Consider the following 23239-nt stretch of genomic DNA (forward strand, 5'->3'; position numbering starts at 1 on the left):
ACGGATGTTAAGCTAACCGGCCTGTAGTTACCCGCCTTTTGTCTACCTCCTTTTTTAAACAGTGGCGTTACATTAGCTGTTTTCCAGTCAGCCGGCACTTCCCCAGAGTCCAGTGAATTTTGATAAATTACAACTAATGCATTTGCTATTTCTTCTGCCGTTTCTTTTAGTACCCTGGGATGCATTCCATCCGGAAAGAATTCCAGAGCTTGGGGCCTCAGCAGGAGACTGTGTGGTCACTAATAGAGAAGTGATAAAAGTCAGGGATGTGCAAATGAGGAGATCAGGCGGTGGGTGTTGGAAAAGTCCAGCCAAATGGGGAGTATTGCATCACACTCCTAATTGCCAGCTTGTAAATGGGGGACAGTCTGGGAAGGCAGTGAGCTCCAAGAACTGCAACATCTTACTGTGTGCTGGGAATGAGTCCACTCCCACTCCCATTGACCCCCCAGCTTTACTGGGGCTGCTGAATGCAAATTCAACCCATCCCAGGCCCGGCTCGGTGGGGGGCCTCGGTCCGGGGGGTGCGGGGCTCGGCGCGGGAGGCGGATCCAGTGTCAAAGGGCGGGCCTCTGGGCGGGGGGCGTGGCTCAGCGCCATGAGTGCGGCTCGGTGTCAGGGGGTGGGGCACAATTTCGGACGCCCGCGCTCAAAGTCAGGAGGCGGGCGCAATGTGAGGGGGCGGGGCTCTGCCAGGGGTGACGCTCGGTGTCACGGGGCGGGGCTCAGTGCCGGGGGGGTCAGGGCTCGGTGTCAGTGGGTGCGGTTCAGTGCCGGGGGGGCGGGGCTCGGTGTCAGTGGGTGTGGTTCAGTGCCGGGGGGGCGGGGCTCGGTGTCAGTGGGTGTGGTTCAGTGCCGGGGGGGCGGGGCTCGGTGTCAGTGGATGTGGTTCAGTGCCGGGGGGGCGGGGCTCGGTGTCAGTGGGCGTGGTTCTGGGGGAGGCGGGGGGGGCGTGGTTCGGGGGGAGACGGGGGCGCGGTTCGGGGGGGAGGCGGGGGGCGTGGTTCGGGGAGGCGGGGGGCGTGGTTCGGGGAGGCGGGGGGCGAGGTTCGGAGGGAGGTGGGGGGCGTGGTTCGGGGGGAGGCGGGGAGCGTGGTTCGCGGGAGGCGGGGTTCGGGGGGGGCGGGGTTCGGAGGGAGGTGGGGGGCGGGATTCGGAGGGGGGCGGGATTCGGAGAGGGGCGGGGTTCGGAGGGAGGCGGGGTTCGGAGGGGGGCGTGGTTCGCGGGGAGGCGGGGTTCGGAGGGGGGCGTGGTTCGCGGGGAGGCGGGGGGCGTGGTTCGGGGGAGGCGGGGGGCGTGGTTCGGCCGGAGGCGGGGGGGCGTGGTTCGGCCGGAGGCGGGGGGGGCGTGGTTCGGCCGGAGGCGGGGGGGGCGTGGTTCGGCGGGAGGCGGGGGGGGGCGTGGATCGGCGGGAGGCGGGGGGGGGCGTGGTTCGGAGGGAGGCGGGGGCGTGGTTCGGCGGGAGGCGGGGTTCGGGGGGAGGCGGGGGGCGTGGCTCGGGGGGAGGCGGGGGGCGTGGCTCGGGGGGAGGCGGGGGGCGTGGTTCGGGGGGATGTCGGGGGGCGTGGTTCGGGGGAGGCGTGGTTCGGGGGGATGTCGGGGGGCGTGGTTCGGGGGGAGGCGTGGTTCGGGGGGAGGCGGGGGGCGTGGTTCGGAGGAGGAGGCGGGGGGCGTGGTCCGGGAGGAGGCGGGGGGCGTGGTCCGGGAGGAGGCGGGGGGCGTGGTCCGGGAGGAGGCGGGGGGCGTGGTCCGGGAGGAGGCGGGGGGCGTGGTCCGGGAGGAGGCGGGGGGCGTGGTCCGGGAGGAGGTGGGGGGCGTGGTCCGGGAGGAGGCGGGGGGCGTGGTCCGGGAGGAGGCGGGGGGCGTGGTCCAGGAGGAGGCGGGGGGCGTGGTCCGGGAGGAGGCGGGGGGCGTGGTCCGGGAGGAGGCGGGGGGCGTGGTCCGGGAGGAGGCGGGGGGCGTGGTCCGGGAGGAGGCGGGGGGCGTGGTTCGGCGGGAGGCTCGGTTCTGGGCTGTGGCGGGGCCGGGTCTTTGCCCCCAGCTGTCTCTCTATCCCGGGCCTGGTTCTCTGGCTGTCCCCGGCCTGTGTGTCTCTCTCCCCTCCGCCATGCCGGTTTTGTGAGGGGTAGCGGCAGGATGTACAGCAGCGGGGAGCTGGTCACGGACTTTCTCCGCTATAAGCTGTCGCAGCGAGGCCTCAGCTGGAGCCGGCTGTGTGAGCAGAATGGGGCGGCGGGCCCGGAGCAGGCCGCGGCCGGCGTGAGCGGCGGGTCCGAGGCTGAGCCGGCCTGTCAGGCCCTGCGGGACGCGGCTGAAGAGTTCGAGCTGCGCTACCGGCGGGCCTTCAGCGACCTGTCGGCCCAGCTGCGGGTGACCCCGGACACGGCGTACCGCCGCTTCGAGCAAGTGGTGGGCGAACTGTTCCGGGACGGGGTGAACTGGGGCCGCCTAGTGGCTTTCTTCTGCTTCGGGGCCGCCCTGAGTGTGGAGAGCGCCGAGAAGGAGATGGGAGCGCTGGTGCCCCGCATCGCCGAGTGGATGAGCACCTACCTGGAGAGCAACCTAGAGCCCTGGATCCGGCAACACGGGGGCTGGGTAAGAGCCAACTCCCCGCGTCACCCTGACCCTGTAACCCTCACCCCTGACCCTGTAACCCTCACCCCTGACCCTGTAACCCTCACCCCTGACCCTGTAACCCTGAGCCTGGCCCTGTAACCCTCACCCCTGACCCTGTAACCCTGAGCCTGGACCTGTAACCCTCACCCGACCCTGTAACCCTTACCCTGAGCCTGGCCCTGTAACCCTCATCCGTGGAACTCTCACCACACCCCCACTTGGCCCCAACCCTGAGCCCTGGATCTGGCAACATGCGGGCTGGGTAATGGCCAGCTTCACTCAACAACCTCCTTTGACCCTCACCCCTAAGCCTGGAATAAACCTTCACCCCCTAACCTTCACATCTCACCCTCACCCCGGGGCCCCGAGTAAGCGCTCACCCCTTAGACATGCATGTTCAAAACAACATTTATGTACTGAATTTACCATGGCAGAAAGTGCCAAGACACTTCAAGCAGTTCATCAAACAATATTTGACCAGGGCCATTTATTAGGACATGTCAAAGAAGTTGGTTTAAATAATGTCTTCGAGGAAGATAGAGGCTGAAATGATTTTTATTCATTCATATTGCAGATCACAGGCTAGCACTACTGCCTCACAGTACCAGGGACCCAGGTTCAATTCTGGCCTTGGGTCACTGTCTGTGCGAGTCTGCACATTCTCCCCATGTCTGTGTGGGTTTCCTCCGGGTGCTCAGGTTTCCTCCCACACTCCAAATATGTGCGAGTTAGGTTGATTGGCCATGCTAAATTGACCCTAGTAAGAAGTCTCACAACACCAGGTTAAATTCCAACAGGTTTATTTGGCAGCATGAGCTTTCGGAGCGCTGCCGCTTCATCAGGTGAGTGGGAGCTGTGTTCACAAACAGGGCATATATAGACACAAACTCAATTACAAGATAATGGTTGGAATGCAAGTCTTGACAGGTAATCAAGTCTTTACAGGTGTAGACAATGCAAGTGGACAGAGTGTTAAGCACAAGTTAAAGAGATGTGAATTGTCTCGAGTCAGGACAGTTATTGAGATTTTGCAAGCCCAGGCAAGTCATGGGTGGTTACAGATAGTGTGACATGAACCCAAGATCCCAGTTGAGGCCGTCCTCGTGTATGTGGAATTTGGTTATCAGTTTCTGCTGGGCATTCTGCGTTGTCATGTCTTGAAGGCATTGTCTGCATCTGTAAAGACATGATTACCTGTTGAGACTCGCATTCCAACCATTATCTTGTAATTGAGTTTGTGTCCATATGTGCCCTGTTTGTGAACCCAACTCTTCACCTGATGAAGGGCCGGCAGCGCTCCGAAAGCTCGTGCTGCTAAATAAACCTGTTGGATTTAACCTGGTGTTGAGAGTTCTTACTGTTCCTACCCCAGTCCAATGCCAGCATCTCCACATCATAAATTGACTCTAGTGTTAGGGCGAATTAGGAGGGTAAATGTGTGGGGTTAGGGGGAATAGAGCCTGGATGGGATGTGGTCAATAAAGACTCGATGGGCCAAACAGCCTCCTTCTGTACTATAGGGATTCTATGATCACTTGTTGATACACCCATGATGCTGATAGGGATGGAGCTCTATAATTTTGACCCAGCAAGCGTGAAGGAATGTTGATGGAGTTTCCAAGTCGGTGGTGTGTGACTTTGAGGGAAACTTGCAGATTGTGATGTTCCCGTATGTCTGCTGTTGTTGCCCTTCTAGTGGGTAGAGTTTGGGGGCTTGGGAGGTGCTGTCGAAGGAGCCTGCTGAGTTGCTGCAGTGTTTTGTGTCGATGGTGAACACAGCTGTCACTGTGTTAGTGGTGGCGTGAGTGTTTAAGGTGGTGGATGGTGTGCCGATCAAGTGGGGGCTACTTACTCGAGCTGCACTCATCCAGGCAGTGGAGAGCATTCCCTCATCCTGGTGGACAAGTTTTGGGAGAGACTGGAGGTGAGTTACTCGCAGCAGGGAAGGAATTCCAGAGCTTGGGGCCTCAGCAGGAGACTGCGTGGTCACAAATAGAGGAGTGATAAAAGTCAGGGATGTGCGACTGAGAAGATCAGAGGGACCAATGTAAGTCAATGAGCACAGGCTGGATGGGTAAATGGGACTTGGTGCTTATCCAATATATATGGACTGGTACCAGCTTTCGAATTTAGACAGTTGATTTTAGTACATCACTGCTGCATGGGGTAGGAGATGCCATTACATTATTTAATTTTGATTTGATTTATTATTATCACATGTATTATCATAGAGTGAAAAGCATTGTTTCTTGCGCGCTATACAGACAAAGCATACCATTCGTAGGGAAGAAAACGAGAGAGTGGAGAATGTAGTGTAACAGTCATAGCTAGGGTGTAGAGAAAGATCAACTTAATACAAGGTAAGTCCATTCAAACGTCTGACAGCAGCAGGGAAGAAGCTGTTCATGAATCAGTTGGTACGTGACCTCAGACTTTTGTATCTTTTTCCTGATGGAAGAAGGTGGAAGAGAGAATGTCTGGAGTGCGTGGGGTCCTTAATTATGCTGGCTGCTTTGCCGAGGCAGTGAGAAGTGTAGACCGAGTCAATGGATGGGAGGCTGGTTTGCATGATGGATTTGGGCTACATTCATGACCTTTAGTAGTTCTTTGCGGTCTTGGGCAGAGCAGGAGCCGTACCAAGCTGTGATACAACTAAAACTGCTTTCTCTGGTGCATCTGTAAAGGTTGGTAAGAGTCGTAGCTGACATGCCAAATTTCCTTAGCCTCCTGAGAAAGTAGAGGCATTGGTGGGCTTTCTTAACTATAGTGTCGGCATGGGGGGACCAGGACAGGTTGTTGGTGATCTGGACACTTAAAAACTTGAAGCTCTCAACCCTTTCTACTTCGTCCCCATTGATGTAGACAGGGGCATGTTCTCCTTTATGCTTCCTGAAGTCGACAACAATCGCCTTCGTTTTGTGGACATTGAGGGAGAGATTATTGTTGCCTCACCAGTTCACCATCTCATTCCTGTTCTCTGTCTCATCATTGTTTGATATCCCACCCACTACGGTGGTGGTGTCAGCAAACTTGAAAATCGAATTGGAGGGGAATTTGGCCACATAGTCAGAGGTGTATAAGGAGTATAGTAGGGGGCTGAGAACACAGCCTCGTGGGGCACTAGTGTTGAGGATGATCGTGGAGAAGGTGTTGTTGCCTGTCTTTACTGATTGTGGTCTGTGAGTTAGGAAGTTCAGGATCCAGTCGCAGAGGGAGGTGCCAAGGCCCAGGCTAAGGAGTTTGGAAATTAGTTTCATGGGAATAATAGTGTTGAAGGCTGAGCTGTGGTCAATAAATAGGAGTCTGACATAGGTGCCTTTGTTACCTAGGTGTTCCAGGGTTGAGTGCAGGGCCAGGAAGATGGCGTCTGCTGTGGACCTATTGCAGTGGTAGGCAAACTGTAGTGGATCCAGGTAGTTTGGGAGGCTGGAATTGATTCGTGCCATGACTAACCTTTATTTTCCTCTGCATGATGGAAGTGAAGGATCACTTGAGCAATGTCTGCAGTTGTCCTAAGGAACAGCCTAGATCTGAGCCATTACATTCTTTTACCCATTGCTGCTGCTGCATGACTTGCTGCGTAGTTCCAGTTGTTTCTGTTTGAATTGTTAAATAGTGTCTGTCTTTTATTTTGTGGTTTGTATGTCTGGAAGTTGTAGGCATGCAGTTTAGATGATGTAAATGAAGTGAGGGAAGAACAGTCTGTAAACACTCTCTATGGTCCCAGGCTGCCTTAGGAAATTTCACCAAAAAACTTTATAGATTAGTCGCACCTAACACCATAAACCTTGCTCTTTATTGCCTCGTCACTTGACTCCCAGATTAGATGAGTTGAGCATCCCTCACAGTCCAAACTCCACTGGGAGGAGAAGGCTTGATGGGTCATGCAGAGTTAGATCATGTAAAACAGAAGAAATTAGCCTCTTTGGATACTGTACTAATACTCTGTGATTCACTGTGATTCTGCAACAGAATACAGATAGTGACTGGGTGACAATCTGGCAAATGGCATTCAATGTGGGGAAGTGTGAGGTCATGTGCTTTGGTAGGAGGAATCATGAGGCAGATTATTATCTAAATAGAGAGAGGCTGCAGGTGAGTGAAGTACAGAGGGATCTAGTGCATGAATCACTAAAAGCTAGCAGGCAGGTCCAACAAGTAGTTAAGACGACAAACAGCATTTTTGCTTTTATTGCAAAGGGGTTGGAGTTTAAAAATAGGGAGGTTTTGTTGCAATTGTGCAGGCTGTTGGTGAGGCCTCACCTGGAATACTGCATACGGTTTCGGTCCCCTTACCTTAAAAAAAGATATAGTAAGATCCATTGGAGGCAGTCAAAAGGAGATTCAGAAGGCTAATTCCTGGGATATTGGGGTTGTCCTATTCAGAGAGACTAAATAGTCTTGGTCTGTATTCCTTGGAGTTTAGAAAAGAGAGGGGAGACCTTATTCAAGCATGTAAGATCCTGAGGGGATTGGTGCGACTTTTTCACTGTGGGAGAGTCTCGAACAAGGGGACATAGCTACAAGATAAGGGACCAGTCATTTATTGAGGTGTGTAGAAATTTCTTAGAGGGTGGTGAATCTCTGGAATTCTCTGTCCCAAAGGGTAGTACAGGCTGGATCATTGGAAGTATTTAAAGTGGAAGTGGATAAATACTTGATAGATCGAGGAATAGAGGGTAATGGCACAGAAAAGGAGTTGAGACTGGCATAGATCAGGCACGATCGTATTGAAGGGCCTGGTGGCCTACTCATTCTATTTCTTGTGTGTGTACTCAGCTGATCAAAGGCTCATGTTTTCATCCACCTTATTTGTATTTCCACTTGGTTATTCTGATTTCACTGTTTAATGAATTGCTGAATTATTACCAACATTCCTGATGGCGAGACTTCAGTGCACTGATGCCTGAAGCACATCAGTTTTATAATTTATGCAGTTTCAAAGATTTACGACAGCAGTGACTGATATCCATTTGTCCTGCTCCTTTCCACTGTGATGGAACATCTTTCTGCTGCTATCCTTCTCACCCTGCTTTGCTATTGATGTAATCTACACCCAAAGAGTTTATTTCATTAAGATGGGAATGATGAGTGCAGCTATTGAATGCCTCTGTTATAGATATGTGCCCACATCACTGAGCTGCACAAAACTACCAGCCATCAGTTTATTTCTCCCCTGCCATTCACACACAACCTGCTCGAAAACAAACAGCAAACAGCTGCTTCCTTTGAAGCATTGCAAAGTTACGCTCTCAGTACCAAGGTCCAGACTCAAGACTGTTATAGTGGCTGTTTTACACTCTCCACTATTACAAGGGCTGTGGGATACCAGGTATGTCATGCTACCACAAATGGATATTCGGTGACCGGGTTCTTTATAGATAAAGGAAGCAATGCAGCATTTCTGTATCTTCTAAAGTCTCAGGGCAAACTGCTTACTGGAGCCTCTGGTTTCTTGGCAGCCTTAAGGATCTTACCAGTTTGGCTGTTCTGGAAAGTGCAATGAGCTGGCATGAACGAATCTTGAGCTATTGACGGTTAAGTGATACTGTTTTTGGAAATTTAATGTGCTTGCATGTTTATCATAGTTATAAGCGTTCTCCCATCAGGTGGAGCACAGGTGAGGGAAAAGTTTAACCTTCTGCTACACTGGCAGAGTGTGTTTAACCTCAGCCTGAGAGAAGCAGCTTCTGTCTGTTTTAGTGTGCACCAGTTGAGTGCAACCAAAAACAGGAGGTTAGCACCAAGACACACGGTCCAATCCAGCTAAGTGAAAATGTGCAAGTCATCATCTGGTTATTCACACAGCTAGTTTCCAACTAACAGTTCACTGGTCGCAGAAGGCCTTGTATATGCAGCTGGACATCTTATGATCCCTCTCCAGGGCTGAAAGAAGAGGTGGGAGCAGTTGGACAGACCTTCCTCATAAACGTTTAGCAGCTTTTTTGTGCAGAGAGCACCAGTCTTGTTTTCCGCAGCTTTTATTATAGTCATGAGAGAGTATTAGCCAATCATGGATAGTTTCATGCTGTGATTTGTGACCACTCAGAGCAGAGTTTGACAAGCTACAAATTTGCCTTCTCTACGAAAAGGCGCAGGTTTTGTCCATGGCCTGGGCTTGGTTCAGAGTTAGGTGAACAGATGTGTGTTAATTGCCTAAAATATCCCGTTCTCTTGCAGTGAAGGACATCAGTATTAGTTTTTGTTTCATGCCAAGTGGACAACCTTTAAGTAGCAGGATATTGCCATGGATTTACCCTCTGCTGGTTATTGCTACATAGACTAATTAGAACCCAAGTGTACCTCTGCCAGTTCCACAGAAATGGAACATTTTAAAGAAAAAATTCTAACATCAGCGTAATATTCAGTTGTCAGAATTAGTATGAAGTATATGCTTTCTATGTTTAAAAATGTTACTCACCTGTTAATGGTTACACACCTCTTAACGGTTATACATTTGCTTTGCATCATTATTGTTAATTAACCTAATTCTTTTCCAAAAAAATGCTCATCTTTATTTTCAAATCCCTCCAAGGTCTGGTCCCTTCCTATCTCTCCATCCTCCTCAATCCTACAACCCTCTGAGATATCTGCTCAGAGGGTTATAGGATTGGAGGAGTTAGAGGAATAATTCTGGCCTCTGGCCCATTATTAAATATTGCTCCTGTAATGCAGCTGGCAAATATCATTACTTCAAAGGCACTTTATCAGCCGGTGGTGTTTATTTTTTGCTAACTAACTTTAGAACTTTCTTGATGCATGGTATATTTAAGCCATTCCCTAAATTTTCTTCTGCAGTCCCTCAGGAGGATGACTTGCTTCCACTCCAGTTCAAGGGACTCTTATATGGCCGATAAGTCATTTGCAGACTCCACATGTGTGGAGCAGGTGAGGTGTTGAAAGGTTTCTGTGCTGTCTCCGACTCTTTGATTTCACCTCTGTTAGCTCCTGACAAAGTCTCAAAAGCGCAAGAGTACAGCATGTGCCCATTGTTACGACTGGTCCCTGGGCCAGATCCCCCAACTGGTGATTATTCCAGATGAGATACCCTTAAATTCTTATGTTCCCAAGTGAGGAGGGATGAACTGGCTCCCCTTCTTTATTCAGCCCCTTCAGTTAGTCGCAGCAGGGTTAGTTTAAAAATGACCTTTTCCCTTGCGGATACCTTTTCCCAGTCTGGATGTATTTATGATTTAGAAGGGGCCAATTTAACCAGGCTTTCCTGAGTTAAAGAAAGAGTAAGTTTATTAGCAACTAAAATGCAAGAAGAAAATAATAAGAAACACACGCAAGAAGTGAGTCTAAAAATAAAAGTTAAGCAGCCTTTGGCTTGTCAGTGAGGAGTTGCAGTTAAGTTGGGTGATTCTGGTAGCACTGACTTTGGCAGTTAAGCAATTGGTTTGGAGATTTTGTTCTGCAGGTATCTAAGAGGAGTTGTCCTGATTCCTTTTTGACTGTGTCTTTACTTATTTGTGACTTGCTTCCAGCAATCAGAAAGAGAAACTTTTTTACCTGCAAGTGCAGGGATGCTTAGTGGATGTTCTTCAGTTGTGACATTCACAGTATACACTAGCACAGTAGAACTAGAACACCAGATTAACAGACTGAGACCAGGGTTGTGGTTGGTTTTAAACCTTTTCTTGTGTATTCCTGAAAGGGGAGAAACACAGAACTGTTTTCAGCTCGCATCATGTCCACTGTCTGCAAAATTACTCACAGGAGATGGTTTCTGCTGAGATGGCAATCAGCCTCCATTATCTTTACAGAGGATTAGAGTTCATGAGTGGGTGAGGATATTTAACCTCTTCAGGGATGCTTTGAGGATAACCCTAAAGCATTTCCACTGTCCTCCTGGGAGTCTCCTGCCATGAGCAAGTTCCAAGTCGAGCTGTTGCTGCGGGAATCTGGTGTCAGGCATTCAAGTGACATGCCCTGCCCAGCAATGCTGGCTTTGCGTGATTAGTGCCTCGATGCTGGGTAAGTTGGTTTGGGAGAGGGCACTGTTGTCGGACTGCCTTTCCAATCACTGGATTTGGAGAATTTTATACTAGCCGTTGGTGGTATTTCTCCAGTGCTTTGAGGTGCCAGCTGTCGATTGTCCAAGTCTCTGAAGCATATCAGAGCACAGGGGTCAGTGCCGCGCAGTAAACCACAACCTTCGTCTTGGGTTTGAGTTCCTGATCCTCAAATAGTCTTTTCCTCGGTCAGCTGAAGGCTGAGCTGACACATTAGAGATGGTGATGGATTTTGTCATCCATGTCTGCCTTTGTGGAGAGGAGGCTTCTAAGATATGCAAAATGGCCCACCCTTTCTAGAAGGTGTTGTGATGTGGGAGCTGGCTGGAAGAGGATCTTCGTTTCCCAGCCATTTAATGAAAAGCCCATTTTCTTATAAGCTTCAGAGAAGTGACCATAGTGACCACTGGAGTTCAGTGTCTGAGTGAATGTGTGTACACAAATGTCATCTACATATGAACCTTAATTACTGAGGTTGAAGTGGTTTAGGATTGAAGATGATATAGGTTGAACCGTCTTCTGTAGATTATCTCCATGCCTGCGGCTAATTTGCTGGAGGTGAGGTGCAGGATTGCAGTGAGGAACATGGAGAAAAGAGTTGGTGTAATGACACTGCATGTTTACCCCCCGTCTTCACTGAGCTAGGGTCTGTGGTGGTCCCGTTCCTGAGGATCACATCTTGCACGTCATTGTGGAGTAGGCGGAGGGAAGTTGGTGACAAATCTCTGAGGGCAGCAAGATCTGAGGAGGGTACACTATCAGCCTTGACAGATCAAAGGCTTTTGCGAGGTCGGAAAAAGCACTTTACCTAGCATTTTTCTTGGATTTGCCTAAATAAATATTGGCTCTTGCGCTTAGTTTCAAACTAATAATTGACAGAGTGCTAGTTTAATGACATCAAATTATTCAAGCGACCAGGTCAGATGATTTGGTAGCATCAGGCCAGAACCAGGCTGACTCTTTCCCAAGGCTCAGACACAATCCCTCAGCCACACAGGGAGCTGAGCACCGCAAAGTCAATGTGATTCTACTAAGTTTTTTTAGAAACTTAAATGTGTGGTTGCATAGGGACATTTAGCTTCTGAGGAGATTGTTGTTGACTCATTGAGCATATAATTCCATTGCTCCATTACTGCAACCTATGGGCGGCATGCTGGCACAGTGATTAGCACTGCTGCCTCAGCACCAGGGACCCAGGTTGGATTCCTGGCTTGGGTCACTCTCTGTGCAGCGTCTGCACATTATCCCTGTGTCTGCGTGGGTTTCCTCCAGGTGCTCTGGTTTCCTCCCACAGTATGAAAGACGTGCTGGTTAGGTGTATTGGCCATGCCAAATTCTTCCTCAGTGTCACCGAACAGGCGCTGGGGATTTTCACTAACTTCAGTAGTGTTGATGTAAATCCACTTGTGACAATAATAAATAAACTTTAAACTTTAAAACCTATGAGAGTTGGGTGGGCATTAATACAACATGTTTAAATAACTGTCCCAGGGTGCTTCTCAAAAATCATGGAATTAGTATAATGCCAAAGGTGTCTATTCAGCCTGCCATATTTGTGCCAGCTCCCTGCGAGGGTAACCCAACTAGTCCCAAACCCTGTCTTTTTCCAACACCCCTGCAAATCTTTTCAGATAATTATCCAATTCCCTTTGAAAGCTTTGACCGACTCTGCTTCCACCACAATCTTAGGCAGTGCATTCATACCCTAACTGCTCACTGAATAGAGATTTTTCCTCCTACCCCCTTTTTTGTCCAATTGCTTTAAATTGGTGTCCTTTGGTTCTTGACTCTTCAGCCAATTGGAGTGGTTTCTCCTTATTTGCTCTGATTTTCAACACTTCTACAAGGCTCCCGATCAAAGGGATGTTTGATCTTCTCCAGTAGGGATTGAGTGAAGTGGCTCAAGACATGATTCTTAAAGAAAAGATTTTGAGATGCATCTGAAGATAGAGTTTAGGATGAGAATTGAAGAAAGAGCCTTGATGACTGGAGGCTTTGTCAGCGCTGGTGAAATTGGGGAGAGGAATTTCAAACCCAGGAGCAGGAGGGCAGAGGTAGGCCGGGATAATGGAAACAACAAATGTGATGTCTCTGAAACAAAAGCATTGGTGGGGAAGGTTGATAAGGGCAGAGTTGGAAAACGACTTGGTTTCCCTACAGGGCAAGGTCTGAAAAACAGAATTCCAGATTAGGACGATGGAGCTTGAAAGGAGATTACAGGAAAAGTCCAGACTGAAGGTGACTAAGATGTTAATGTGTATTTTGGCAGGGATAAAATGGAAATGGGGGGGAATGAGGGGAATGTGATCTTTATGATGGAATGGATTGCAGCTTAGTTAAGAATTGAATAGAATATCAAGGATTCTGGCTGTTGCATTTACTCTTGAGTATGATGTGGAGATGCCGGCGTTGGACTTGGGTAAACACAGTAAGAAGTGTCACAACACCAGGTTAAAATCCAACAGGTTTATTTGGTAGCACAAGCCACTAGCTTTCGGAGCGCTGCTCCTTCGTCAGGTAAGTGAGAGTTCTGTTCACAAACAGGGCATATAAAGACACAAACTCAATTTTACAAAATAATGGTTGGAATGCGAGTCTTTACAGGTAATCAAGTCTTAAAGGTACAGACAATGTGAGTGGAGAGAGGGTTAAGCACAGGTTAAAGAGATGTGTATTGTCTCCAGCCAGGACAGTTAGTGATATTTTGCAAGCCAGGCAAGTCGTGGGGGTTACAGATAGTGTGACATGAACCCAAGATCCCGGTTGGGGCTGTCCTCGTGTGCGGAACTTGGCTATCAGTCTCTGCTCAGCGACTCTTCAGCAGTCACGGGCATTTGGCCTCTGATCTTCGGGTAAGCGTTCTCCAAGGCAGCCTTCACGACAACGCAGAGGTGCTCAGCAAAGACTGATAGCCAAGTTCCGCACACGTGAAGCCAGCCTCAACCGGGATCTTGGGTTCATGTCACACTATCTGTAACCCCTTAAATGTTGTGTGGGTTCCAGCCTCCTCCATCTTTTCAGGCAGAGTTCCAGATTCCCACCGCCACCTGTGAAAAAGTTTTTCCTCAAATTCCTTCTAAATCTCCTGCTCCTGATCTTAAATCGAAGCCCCCTGGTTATTGACCCCTCTACTACGGGAAAAAGTTTCTTCCAATCTACCTTATCTTTGTCCCTCATAATTTTGTACACCTCGATCCAGTTCCCCCTCAGCATTCTCTGCTCCAAGGAAAACAATCCCAGCCCATCCAGCTTCTCTTCATAGCTGAAACGCTCCAGCCCAGACAACATCCTGGTGAATCTCCTCTGCACCCTTCCTATAATGTGGCAACCAGAACAGCATACAGTACTCTGGCTGTGACCTAACAAGTGTTTTATAAATCTCCATCATGACCTCCCTGCGCTTGTATTCTATGCCTCAGCTAATAAAGACAAGTATCTCGTATACCTCCACTGTTTTTTTAAAAAACGCTCACCTCTTAAAACAGATCTTTAAGTGAGCAGGCCAGGTTCCAAACTCCTGGATGTGGAGCTGGGGGAGCAGATGGACCCAGTTATTGGGGAAGTAGAGTTGAACGACAGCTTGAGAGCGTGATGCAATGGGGCAGAAGTATGAGTGGACAGGGTTTTTTAATGGGGGCATGATGACTTTGGTAGCAATATTGCCTAAGCCGAATGTCAAATAGTTGTGAAATCTGAAGTACAAAGTTTGAAAATGATCGGAACTTTGGGTGAATCATTACATTCTTACATGAATAAGGAAACCACTTATGTTGTTACATTTCCACATAAAATGTGAATGTTCTGGTTGAGTGGATGCTAAATGGCACATCATCTACACTTCCCTCCTGTCCTTTGGATTTTTTATCCATTGGAATGTGTGTCTGGGCCAGCGTTTATTGCCCATCTCTAAGTGGCCTTCAGAGGGCATTTATAGAGGGTATTGGAAGAGTTCACTGTGGATCTGAAGTCACATATAGGCTAGATTTCCTTCCCTAAAAGATTTTTTACAACAACCAACTTCTAAAAATTCCAGATCCTTTTATTGAATCCAGACTTCACACCTGGGTCCCTGGATTACTAGTTCTATAACAATACCACTGTGTCACCGCCTCCCCCCTTTAATGTCTCACCTGATGAAGGAGCAGCGCTCTGAAAGCTTGTGATACCAAATAAACCTGTTGGACTTTACCCTGGTGTTGTGAGACGACTTACTGTGCCCACACCAGTCCAACGCTGGCATCGCCATATTATACCCTTTAATGTTTGACAGCTGATGACTGTATTGCCACCAACCTGTATATGAGATTGTATTGCTGCTGTTTCCATCTCCACCAGCAGAGCCAAATTCATTGGCTTATCACACCGTCAGCCCAGCACTATACCGCAGGCTTCCACTCCTCTCCTCGTGTGGAAGATGTGTCCATGTACAATATCAGACTGGTTTGTTAACAGCAACATTTCTTTCTCTGATATTTATTTTCTGCTTAAAGTCTTTGACATTCCACACAGCCTGCCACTGAGTGAAGCTGCCATAGATCAGGTTCTGTTTGGCATTTGCAATTATTTTGTTTGTGTTGTTCAGGGACACAGATGTGTGCCAGTATCTAGAGTTTAGCTGTTTGTTATACATCGGATTGGGGTTCTTTGTGCGCAACAGGATTCCACTGACAACAATCAGCTAAATGACCAGGTCATCTGTTTTAGTGATGTCCCGAGCCACGTGGGCGATCCTCCCTGCTCTTCAGAATTAGTGCCCTGGGGACATTTGTGAGACCTAAAGGGCCTTAGTTCAATGTCTCGTACAAAGCACTGCACCTCTGTCGGTGCAGCACTGACAGTGTACCTACCCCCTTGGTACTGCAGTGTCAGCCTAGATCTTGCACTTCATTCTCGAGAGTGTTACTTGAATCCACCACCACCTGACTCACGAGAGAGTTCCGGCAAGTCACAACTGACATGTTCAAGTGTGAGACCGAGGTAATGCAGGTGATTACAACTTGCATTAAATACCCTGAGTCCTGTCGCTATTCTCTCTGTGGCAATCTGTACACTGTATGGTTAAGCGATGATTGAAGTAATGTTTCTGTATCATTCTGAGAAATCCCTCCCTTATTAATCCAGTGAATTACCCCCCCAACTTTCATCATTGCAGCAGCATGAGGTTCCGTGTGGAGGCCCCAATCCTGGTGGTAAACATTTCCTGCAGTGTTGTGTTCTGCTTTCTGTACCAGGATAAACTTCCTTTCCACATTCCTTTTTTCATGTGATTCACATGATTCATGAACTAATTCCAGTGAGAGTGCGGAATACTGGTTACAATGTCAAATCCTATCATCAAGCATCACTGTTAATTGCAACATTGACCGATCATCTGATAAAATGGGAAGTAATGAGTAAGCATCGGTACAGTGGCAGATTCAACAATTGCAGAGTCGAAGTTCAGTGGAAGAGGCTGCTTCTCATCCTCTCATACTGTGCTGTCAGCCTGGATCTATCTGGGCATTCTCACTGGGCTAGGTGACTTCCCCCTGTTCCTATGGTGCACTAGCCCTGTAGGTAATGTACCATTCTATCTCCGTAACCAGCACAAATTCAGATGCAGCATCACTCACACCTTAAACTGTGTATTACACATCTTACATAGGGCACCTCAGACTGGATTACAAAGGAAACAGGTGAGCAAGACCAGCCTGTAGCTTAGAGTAGAGATGGGACTTAGAACCGAACATAATGGCTCAGACTGGCTTTCGAGGTATCTTGCTAGGGCAATGGTTGCGGGTTAGAGAGGATAAGAGTCACATGGCAAAATTCTGGGTTAGCACGAGGTAGGCTGAGAAATTAATTGAGAAATTAGTGAGAGTTTTTTAGTGACAGCAGAATGGATAATGTGCTGGAGGCGGAACCAGATAATCAGTGCAATGGACTGAAAGTGGAATATGTTAACCTTTCACTTAGCCCAGGACTGGGAAAGCTTCATTTAGATTTAATGAGCACAAGTGAATTTGCATTTATATAGCACTGCATCACAGCCTGTAAACATCTCGAAGCATTTCAGAACCGATGAATTATTCTTTTTGAAAGGCATTCACTGTTAGGAAAATGGGACAGTCAGTTTCTCTACAGCAAGAACCTGCGAACAAGGTTGATGTTTATTAGGTGAGGGAACTCTTAATGCCTTGGGAACTTTAATGTTGAGTCAAGCAGCCATGTGGGGCTTTAATTTAACAGCAGCTGTCTCTCAGTCCTGCACTGAGCCGAGGTTATATAGTAAGACTGGAACAATCAGCCTTCTAACCTGAGGGACAAATGCATCTAATGTAACCAAGTTGACATTTGCAGCTAAGGGAAGATGGTGTGTAGCAGTACTCCAGAGATCCAGGGTGTTGTTAAGAGAACCCGGGTTCAAATCCCACCACGGCAGATGGTGGAATTTTAATTTGGCAACGATTAAACCATTCTCTTAACCTATCTGGTTCACTAATATCCTTTAGGGACCTGCTGTCTTTACCTGGTCTGGCCTACATGTGATCATGATGTGGAGATGCCGGCGTTGGACTGGGGTAAACACAGTAAGAAGTTTAACAACACCAGGTTAAAGTCCAACAGGTTTATTTGGTAGCAAAAGCCACACAAGCTTTTGCTACCAAATAAACCTGTTGGACTTTAACCTGGTGTTGTTAAACTTCTTACTACATGTGATCTGCAGTGCTCTCTTAAATGGCCTAGCAAACCACCACAAAGCCGATAAAAAGGAATGAACCAAGCAGCATCAACCAAGGGACCGGAAACGCCAATGGCAAACCCAACCATGTTGACCCTGCATGTCGTCCTTGTAACATCTAGGAGTTCGTGTCAAAATTGTGTCTCAGACTAGTCAAGCAACAGCCTGACACTGAATCATACCTTACAGACAGCACCATCCCACCAGCAGGACAGACTCACCAGGGGCGGCGGCTGCACAGTGATGTATACAGTCCGGGAGGGAGTTGCCCTGCGAGTCCGATGAAGTCACATGGCATCAGGTCAGATGTGGGCAAGGGAGCTTCCTGCCGATGATCATACTATTAGCTGATTAATCGGTACTCCTCCAAGTTGAACAACACTTGGAGGAAGCACTGAGAGTGGCAAGGGAGCAGAATGTACTCTGGATGGGAATTCAATGTCCATCACCAAGGGTGGCTCATTAGCACCACCACAGACTGATCTGGCCGGGCCCTAGTCAGCGACGCCCACATCCTGTGAATGAATAAAAGAAAATATGCTGTGTTGCTGTTTGAATATATTTCTGTCAGCCTCTGAAGGTCATGTAACATGCCTGAAACATCCCATAAAATATCTCAGTAGAAGATTGGAGCAGTGAAGGATTTGTGACAGAAAACTGGTATTCTGGCTTTATCACAAACATTCCGACAGAAACAGGCATTAGGGGTCTCCCCTAGTGAGAGCTACTTCAGGCTTCACCATCATATTTCAGAACTGCTTGTTTGAAAAATTGGCTATTTGTTGGCCCACCATACGTGAGAGGCAGGAGTTACTGCTGCTTTTAAAACATTTTAAGCTTGGTGACATTGCTTGAGGCATTGCTGTGACAAAACTGGAATGGCAAAGTCTTGTCAGGCATGTGGTGTGGAGAATTAAAGGAACGGCTTTACATCGCCATGTTGCAGAGCTGCCAGCCTGTCTGCAATTGCATAGCCCCTAGGCTCAGGCTCTGAGTATGCATATTATTCTTTGTTTTAATTACTGTCTCAATCTAATACGCAACATAAGTGAGCCATACAGATGTGAAGCCTTTAAAGATCTCAAATTGCAGACCCAAGTCTGATTTAAAAGCTGCAGCAGTTAGTTGCACTCAGAAGCTTGAGTGTTTCACCATGAACTTGAATATAGAGTCTCAGACTAGACTGATGCTTCAGAACAGTACTGAGGAAAGTTGGTTGTGTGTCAGAGGTAGGATTTGGTTTTGGTGTTCTGGGTGATATAATCTGGTGAAGCGGTTAAGTGTGCTGTCTCTTGGTTGTGACTGCAACAAATAAAACTATTGCAATGTGGCATTTTCTGTATGGAGTAGTGAGGCTTTGAAGGGCTCAGTTTGAGTGGGAGCAGGATATTTCAGCTGGAGTCTTTACAGATGCACAGTGGGATGGGTGGAGGGGTGGGGGGGGGGGGGGGGAGTGGAAAAATGGAGTCATTATTGATCTGCAGTGATTTATTTTGTGGAGGAAATCCATACAGATGGGCAGGAAGCATATTGAGGGATGGGCTCTGTATGGATTTGCAGAGAGATGCTTGAGAGGCACCAGATGTCAGTCGAGATTGATTATAGAACCTTTGGGGTTACGGCAAGAGATATTGGATAGAATCTATACAGAAGTGAGTGTGGCTCACTGCTGCTTGTGAGAGAATTCTTCCTGTAGTTTCGGGTGTGTCTAATTCTACTGAAAGGGCAGTAGGAAATGCCTGAGGGTTCCTTGATAACCAGAGAAATATTTGTACATGCCTGATTTGTATGATAAAAATTCCAGCAAAGGTTGTTTGTTGGAACAGCCTAACCAGTTTTAAACCTGTAACAGACCATCTACCATCAAGTGTTCACCCAGCTCTCTCTCTCTCTCCTCTCTCTTATCAGTTTCCTGCACACTGTGGTGTTGGCGTCGATACAACATGCCTACTGCTGTGCAGGACAGTCCAAGGAGGACGACTGCAGCACAGCACATTAGCCCCTCATGACATTTGATCTTGGCCCACTGACTTGTCCGGTAGTGTTCTCTGGCGAGTGTCTCCAATTCAATGGGAGGTCAAACAGTACCTCTGCTCAGTGAGATTCACCTCCTGTAGGATAATCCAGTTCAGACAAAAGTTATCAATCCTTGTTTCTCTTTCCCACAGACGGTGCCTGACCACTGAGGATTTCCAATATGTTTTTATTTCATTTTCTGTAGGATAAAAGTTGTTTTTAAAAAAATAACTTTCGTAGAAAGGTGCGGGGCAGAAAATGGAGAAATGGTGGAGTAGGAGCTACATAAGGAAGCTTAGGCCAGGTACTGGGAGTTCAGCTAGCCAGCCAGAACTGAATTGATTGCAAAATCTTGTCTTGAACTGAGAAGCAAAAATATAAAGGATTAACTTGCTGAGCAATCAGCCTATCAATAGCTGCACACCAGGAAGATCACAGCATCAGTCCTGTCTGTGCTGCATTGGGAAATTTACAACATGTGCACAGGAATTCAGGCCAAATCTCCTTCCTGATAGGCAGCTTCCACACAGGTCTTGTCTCAGCTTCATTTTATCCAATCTTTTCTCTTTGTACATATCTAGCAGCTCCATAAAAACATCTTTCTATCTCTCTGTGTGTATATGTGCAATTGCAGCGTGTAAGCCAGCACGGTCAGCGTTGGCAGGGCGGTCAGCGTTGATAGTGCAGCGCGTGTGCCAGGGCGGTCAGCGTTGGCAGTGCAGCGCGTGTGCCAGGGCGGTCAGCGTTGGCAGTGCAGCGCGTGCAGTCAGCGTTGGCAGTGCAGCGCACGCGGTCCCTCCCGCAGAACCACTTTTCCGCCCTGCTGTCCAGCAGGTGTGTTGGCCGCTAATTTGACTGAAGGGTATCACAGACTGGCTTGATCCTGTCTTTTTCTGATGTGTTTTTAAAGTCATCCAGAATTGGCGATTAGACTGTAATGGGACCCTTTGTCAAAACCCAGCAACAGTGAGGTTGATAAATGGGCTCATAGTCGATTTGATACCAAATGAGCAACTGAATTCAGACCCCACTTTGCTGCCATGTTCTGGCGCTGAATTCCATACATTTGTTGGGTGAGAGTTGAAAGATTACTGTGTAAGCTGCTGGATTGTTGTAAAAATCTAGCTAACTGACTATATAGTGGCTCCTTATAACCTCTGAATTGGTCTAGCAAGCTACTTCATTCTCGGGATAGGCAGTAAATGCAAGCTTACCAGCATCACCCATCTCCTCAGAGTATGTTATTTAAAGCTATAGAGTTCTCACTATTGCCCTGGCTGTGACTGGCTAATTTAATCCAGTAAGAAGTCTCACACCGCCAGGTTAAAGTCCAGCAGGTTTATTTGGTAGCACAAGCCACAAGCTTTCGGAGCGCTGCGTGGTTTGTGCTACCAAATAAATCTGTTGGACTTTAACCTGGTGTTGTGAGACTTCTTACTGTGTTTACCCCAGTCCAACGCTGGCATCTCCGCATAATTTAATACAGATCAGAGGATTGAATCTGAGCACCTTGCTATCTATATGGTTTAGGCAGGGATTTTGTCACGATTATCAAGGAACTCAACCACAGTAAGGTTTGAGACTGTAAATCATGGAATTGTTGAGCTTGGACTGGTATCAAATATACCGTGTGCTATGGGGGTGGTGAGGGTGGGGGGGGGGGGGGGGGGGGGGGGGAGGAGGCTGGCGTGTGCAGGGGGGGTGGGGGGGAGGAGGCTGGCGTGTGCGGGGGGGGAGGGGAGGCTGGCGTGTGCGGGGGGGGGGAGGGGAGGCTGGCGTGTGCGGGGGGGGAGGGGAGGCTGGCGTGTGCATGAGGCTAACGTGTGTGATTTCTTTCTTTTCCCAGGATGCCTTTGCGGCACTTTATGGGAACAATGCTGCTGCTCGTAACCGTCAGTTGCAGGATTTGATCACGAAATGGTTTATTGCCCTAACAGCTGTTGGTGCAACACTGGCCATTGCTGCATACCTGGCCCGGAGGAGGTAACAGCAGTGAGATTACACTAACGGCAAGCCTTGGTCAACAGCTACTGGATTTAAAGAATATCTCAACAGATTGGCAAGACCATGAAAGCTGCACCAATCGATCTCAGCTCATTCCTTTTGTTGGAACTTATCTCTCCGCTATTTGTACTTTATGTATTGTGTATGTGTACTCCGTTTACAGATATAAAGCATTCAGGCTGGTGCTGTGACAGAAATGGAAATTATCTACAAGTAAATCAATGACATCAGTTAGTAAAGCTAAATTTTTATTCAGGAATATTAAACCTGGAGTGGAGGCGCTGACCACCAGCTGATACGGTGAAGATCTCTGTTTGGTGACTGTGCTCTTTTTTGGATTGTCAAGAGTCTCAAGAAAAGGGGCTGGTCTCTCTCTCCCTCTACTGTGGTGTTCACTTTATTAGAGATGCACCCTATCTGACGTGACTGAGTAGAATGGGAGCCAAGCTGTTCAGGAAGGAAATCGAGTCACTAGGATTCCAGAGTGGTGACTTAAAGAAAACATGGGAGAGAGCTGCTCCTTGTTCTTGGGGATGCCAATGTCTTGGTCGAGCTCGAATTGAGATGAAGTGGCAACTGATGTCCCCAATGTAAAAACCGCACCCTTTACCAGAAGCTGCTGGGATAACAAGCAATGGAACAGAGGTTTTTTTTTAAACTGAAGTCTGACTTTGACATTTTATTTATGCCAAATTTAAAATTCTGTCACCTGCTGGAGATGTCACATGGTGTTTGAAAGGGGCGACCCCTCCCGGTGTTGGCACCGCACCAGTGCCATTCCAAGCCTGTTTTCTAAGGGCAGTTCTTGCTGATTTTCACGAAGGGATAATGAAGGAGAGTTTGAGTCGGATGTTCCTGGTTGAAGCTCACACTGCCCCTCAGCAGAAGCAAAAGCAGAGTTTTGTCCAATTTGACAGTGATGTGAAAGATTGTGTGGAGTGCAGGTCCCCACATTTCTTTAATGCGTCAAATTTATTTTAAGAAAAGGTTTTCGGCTGTAACGTGTGGATGCTGAAGGTGTGACTACTGGTCACTATTATTCACTGTAACCATTCCGTGTTAGCTTGCTGCTCACCACGTTAGAAGCAAACCTATTTTACACAATGTCTTAAGATTTAAATTAAAATGACTTGTTTTTAAACACTATCTTTTTTTGCCATTCTTCTTTGGTGCTGTGTGTTGGTAGGCAATTGGTCTAAAATAATATCTGAAACAAGCCACATTGCAGCAGGCTGCACTGGGCAGTGATAAGGACTCAGTGCTGCTTTTCTGTAGCCCGGAGACCCTGAGGCTAGTTGGCAGCAGCCTATCGCATGCCCCAGCAGCACAGAGACCATTTGGTCACGTGCCAGTTCTTTAATCAGTCTTCAGCTATTTCCCCACTGTACTCCAAAATTGCACACTTCAAATTCTCTTTTAAACATTACTATTGAATCTGCTTCCACCACACTTTCAGTCAGCGCATTCACTGGGTAAATATTTTTGCTCCTGATGCTTCTAATTCTTTTGCCAATTACCTGAGATCAGCCCATTTAGACCACAACGGGGAATGAGCTTGTTTCTTTGAGTTTATAGTGGGTGGCATCTTGTTTGGTTAGGTGAGATTGGTGCTGAGAAATGTGCCCTCCATTTGATCTCCTGTCCAGATCTGGGTTCCATGTGCACCAGTAGGTTGTAATTGTACATTGTAAATACTGAGCTGTTCAAATTCCGAGGTGTTGGCCAGAGTACAAGGAAGTACATTCCAATGGCTGCACCTCATGGAAAGGATTCCACCTTCGAATACAAAAGCAAAATGCTGAAAATCTGAAATTGAAACAAAGTGCTGGATAAGGAGCTGTTGTGAAGAGAAATTGTTCTGATGAG

At 48.0% G+C, this 23239-nt stretch overlaps 1 protein-coding gene across 2 annotated transcripts; it reads left to right on the forward strand.

Moving 5' to 3' along the window:
• Positions 1-1975: 1975 nt before the first annotated feature.
• bcl2l1 (BCL2 like 1) lies at positions 1976-22519 on the forward strand. 2 transcript variants are annotated; one of them, XM_078236316.1, is made up of 3 exons: positions 2008-2596; positions 9416-9505; positions 21216-22519. In XM_078236316.1, exons 1-3 carry the CDS (start codon positions 2138-2140, stop codon positions 21354-21356), a joined length of 690 nt encoding a protein of 229 aa, XP_078092442.1. In that variant the 5' UTR covers positions 2008-2137; the 3' UTR covers positions 21357-22519. The 2 variants fall into 2 exon arrangements, with proteins under 2 accessions (XP_078092443.1, XP_078092442.1); XM_078236317.1 differs by lacking the exon at positions 9416-9505 and having other exon boundaries at positions 1976-2596.
• Positions 22520-23239: the final 720 nt, after the last annotated feature.

This window comes from Mustelus asterias, chromosome 20 (assembly GCF_964213995.1).
Source record: "Mustelus asterias chromosome 20, sMusAst1.hap1.1, whole genome shotgun sequence".
Taxonomy (NCBI): Eukaryota; Metazoa; Chordata; class Chondrichthyes; order Carcharhiniformes; family Triakidae; genus Mustelus; species Mustelus asterias.

Coding starts and splice junctions, on each gene's coding strand:
- bcl2l1 (XM_078236316.1), top strand. CDS start 2,138: ATGTACAGCAGCGGGGAGCTGGTCACGGACTTTCTCCGCTATAAGCTG. Junction 2,597..9,415: donor TCCGGCAACACGGGGGCTGG/GTAAGAGCCAAC, acceptor TTTCTTCTGCAG/TCCCTCAGGAGGATGACTTG. Junction 9,506..21,215: donor ACTCCACATGTGTGGAGCAG/GTGAGGTGTTGA, acceptor TTCTTTTCCCAG/GATGCCTTTGCGGCACTTTA.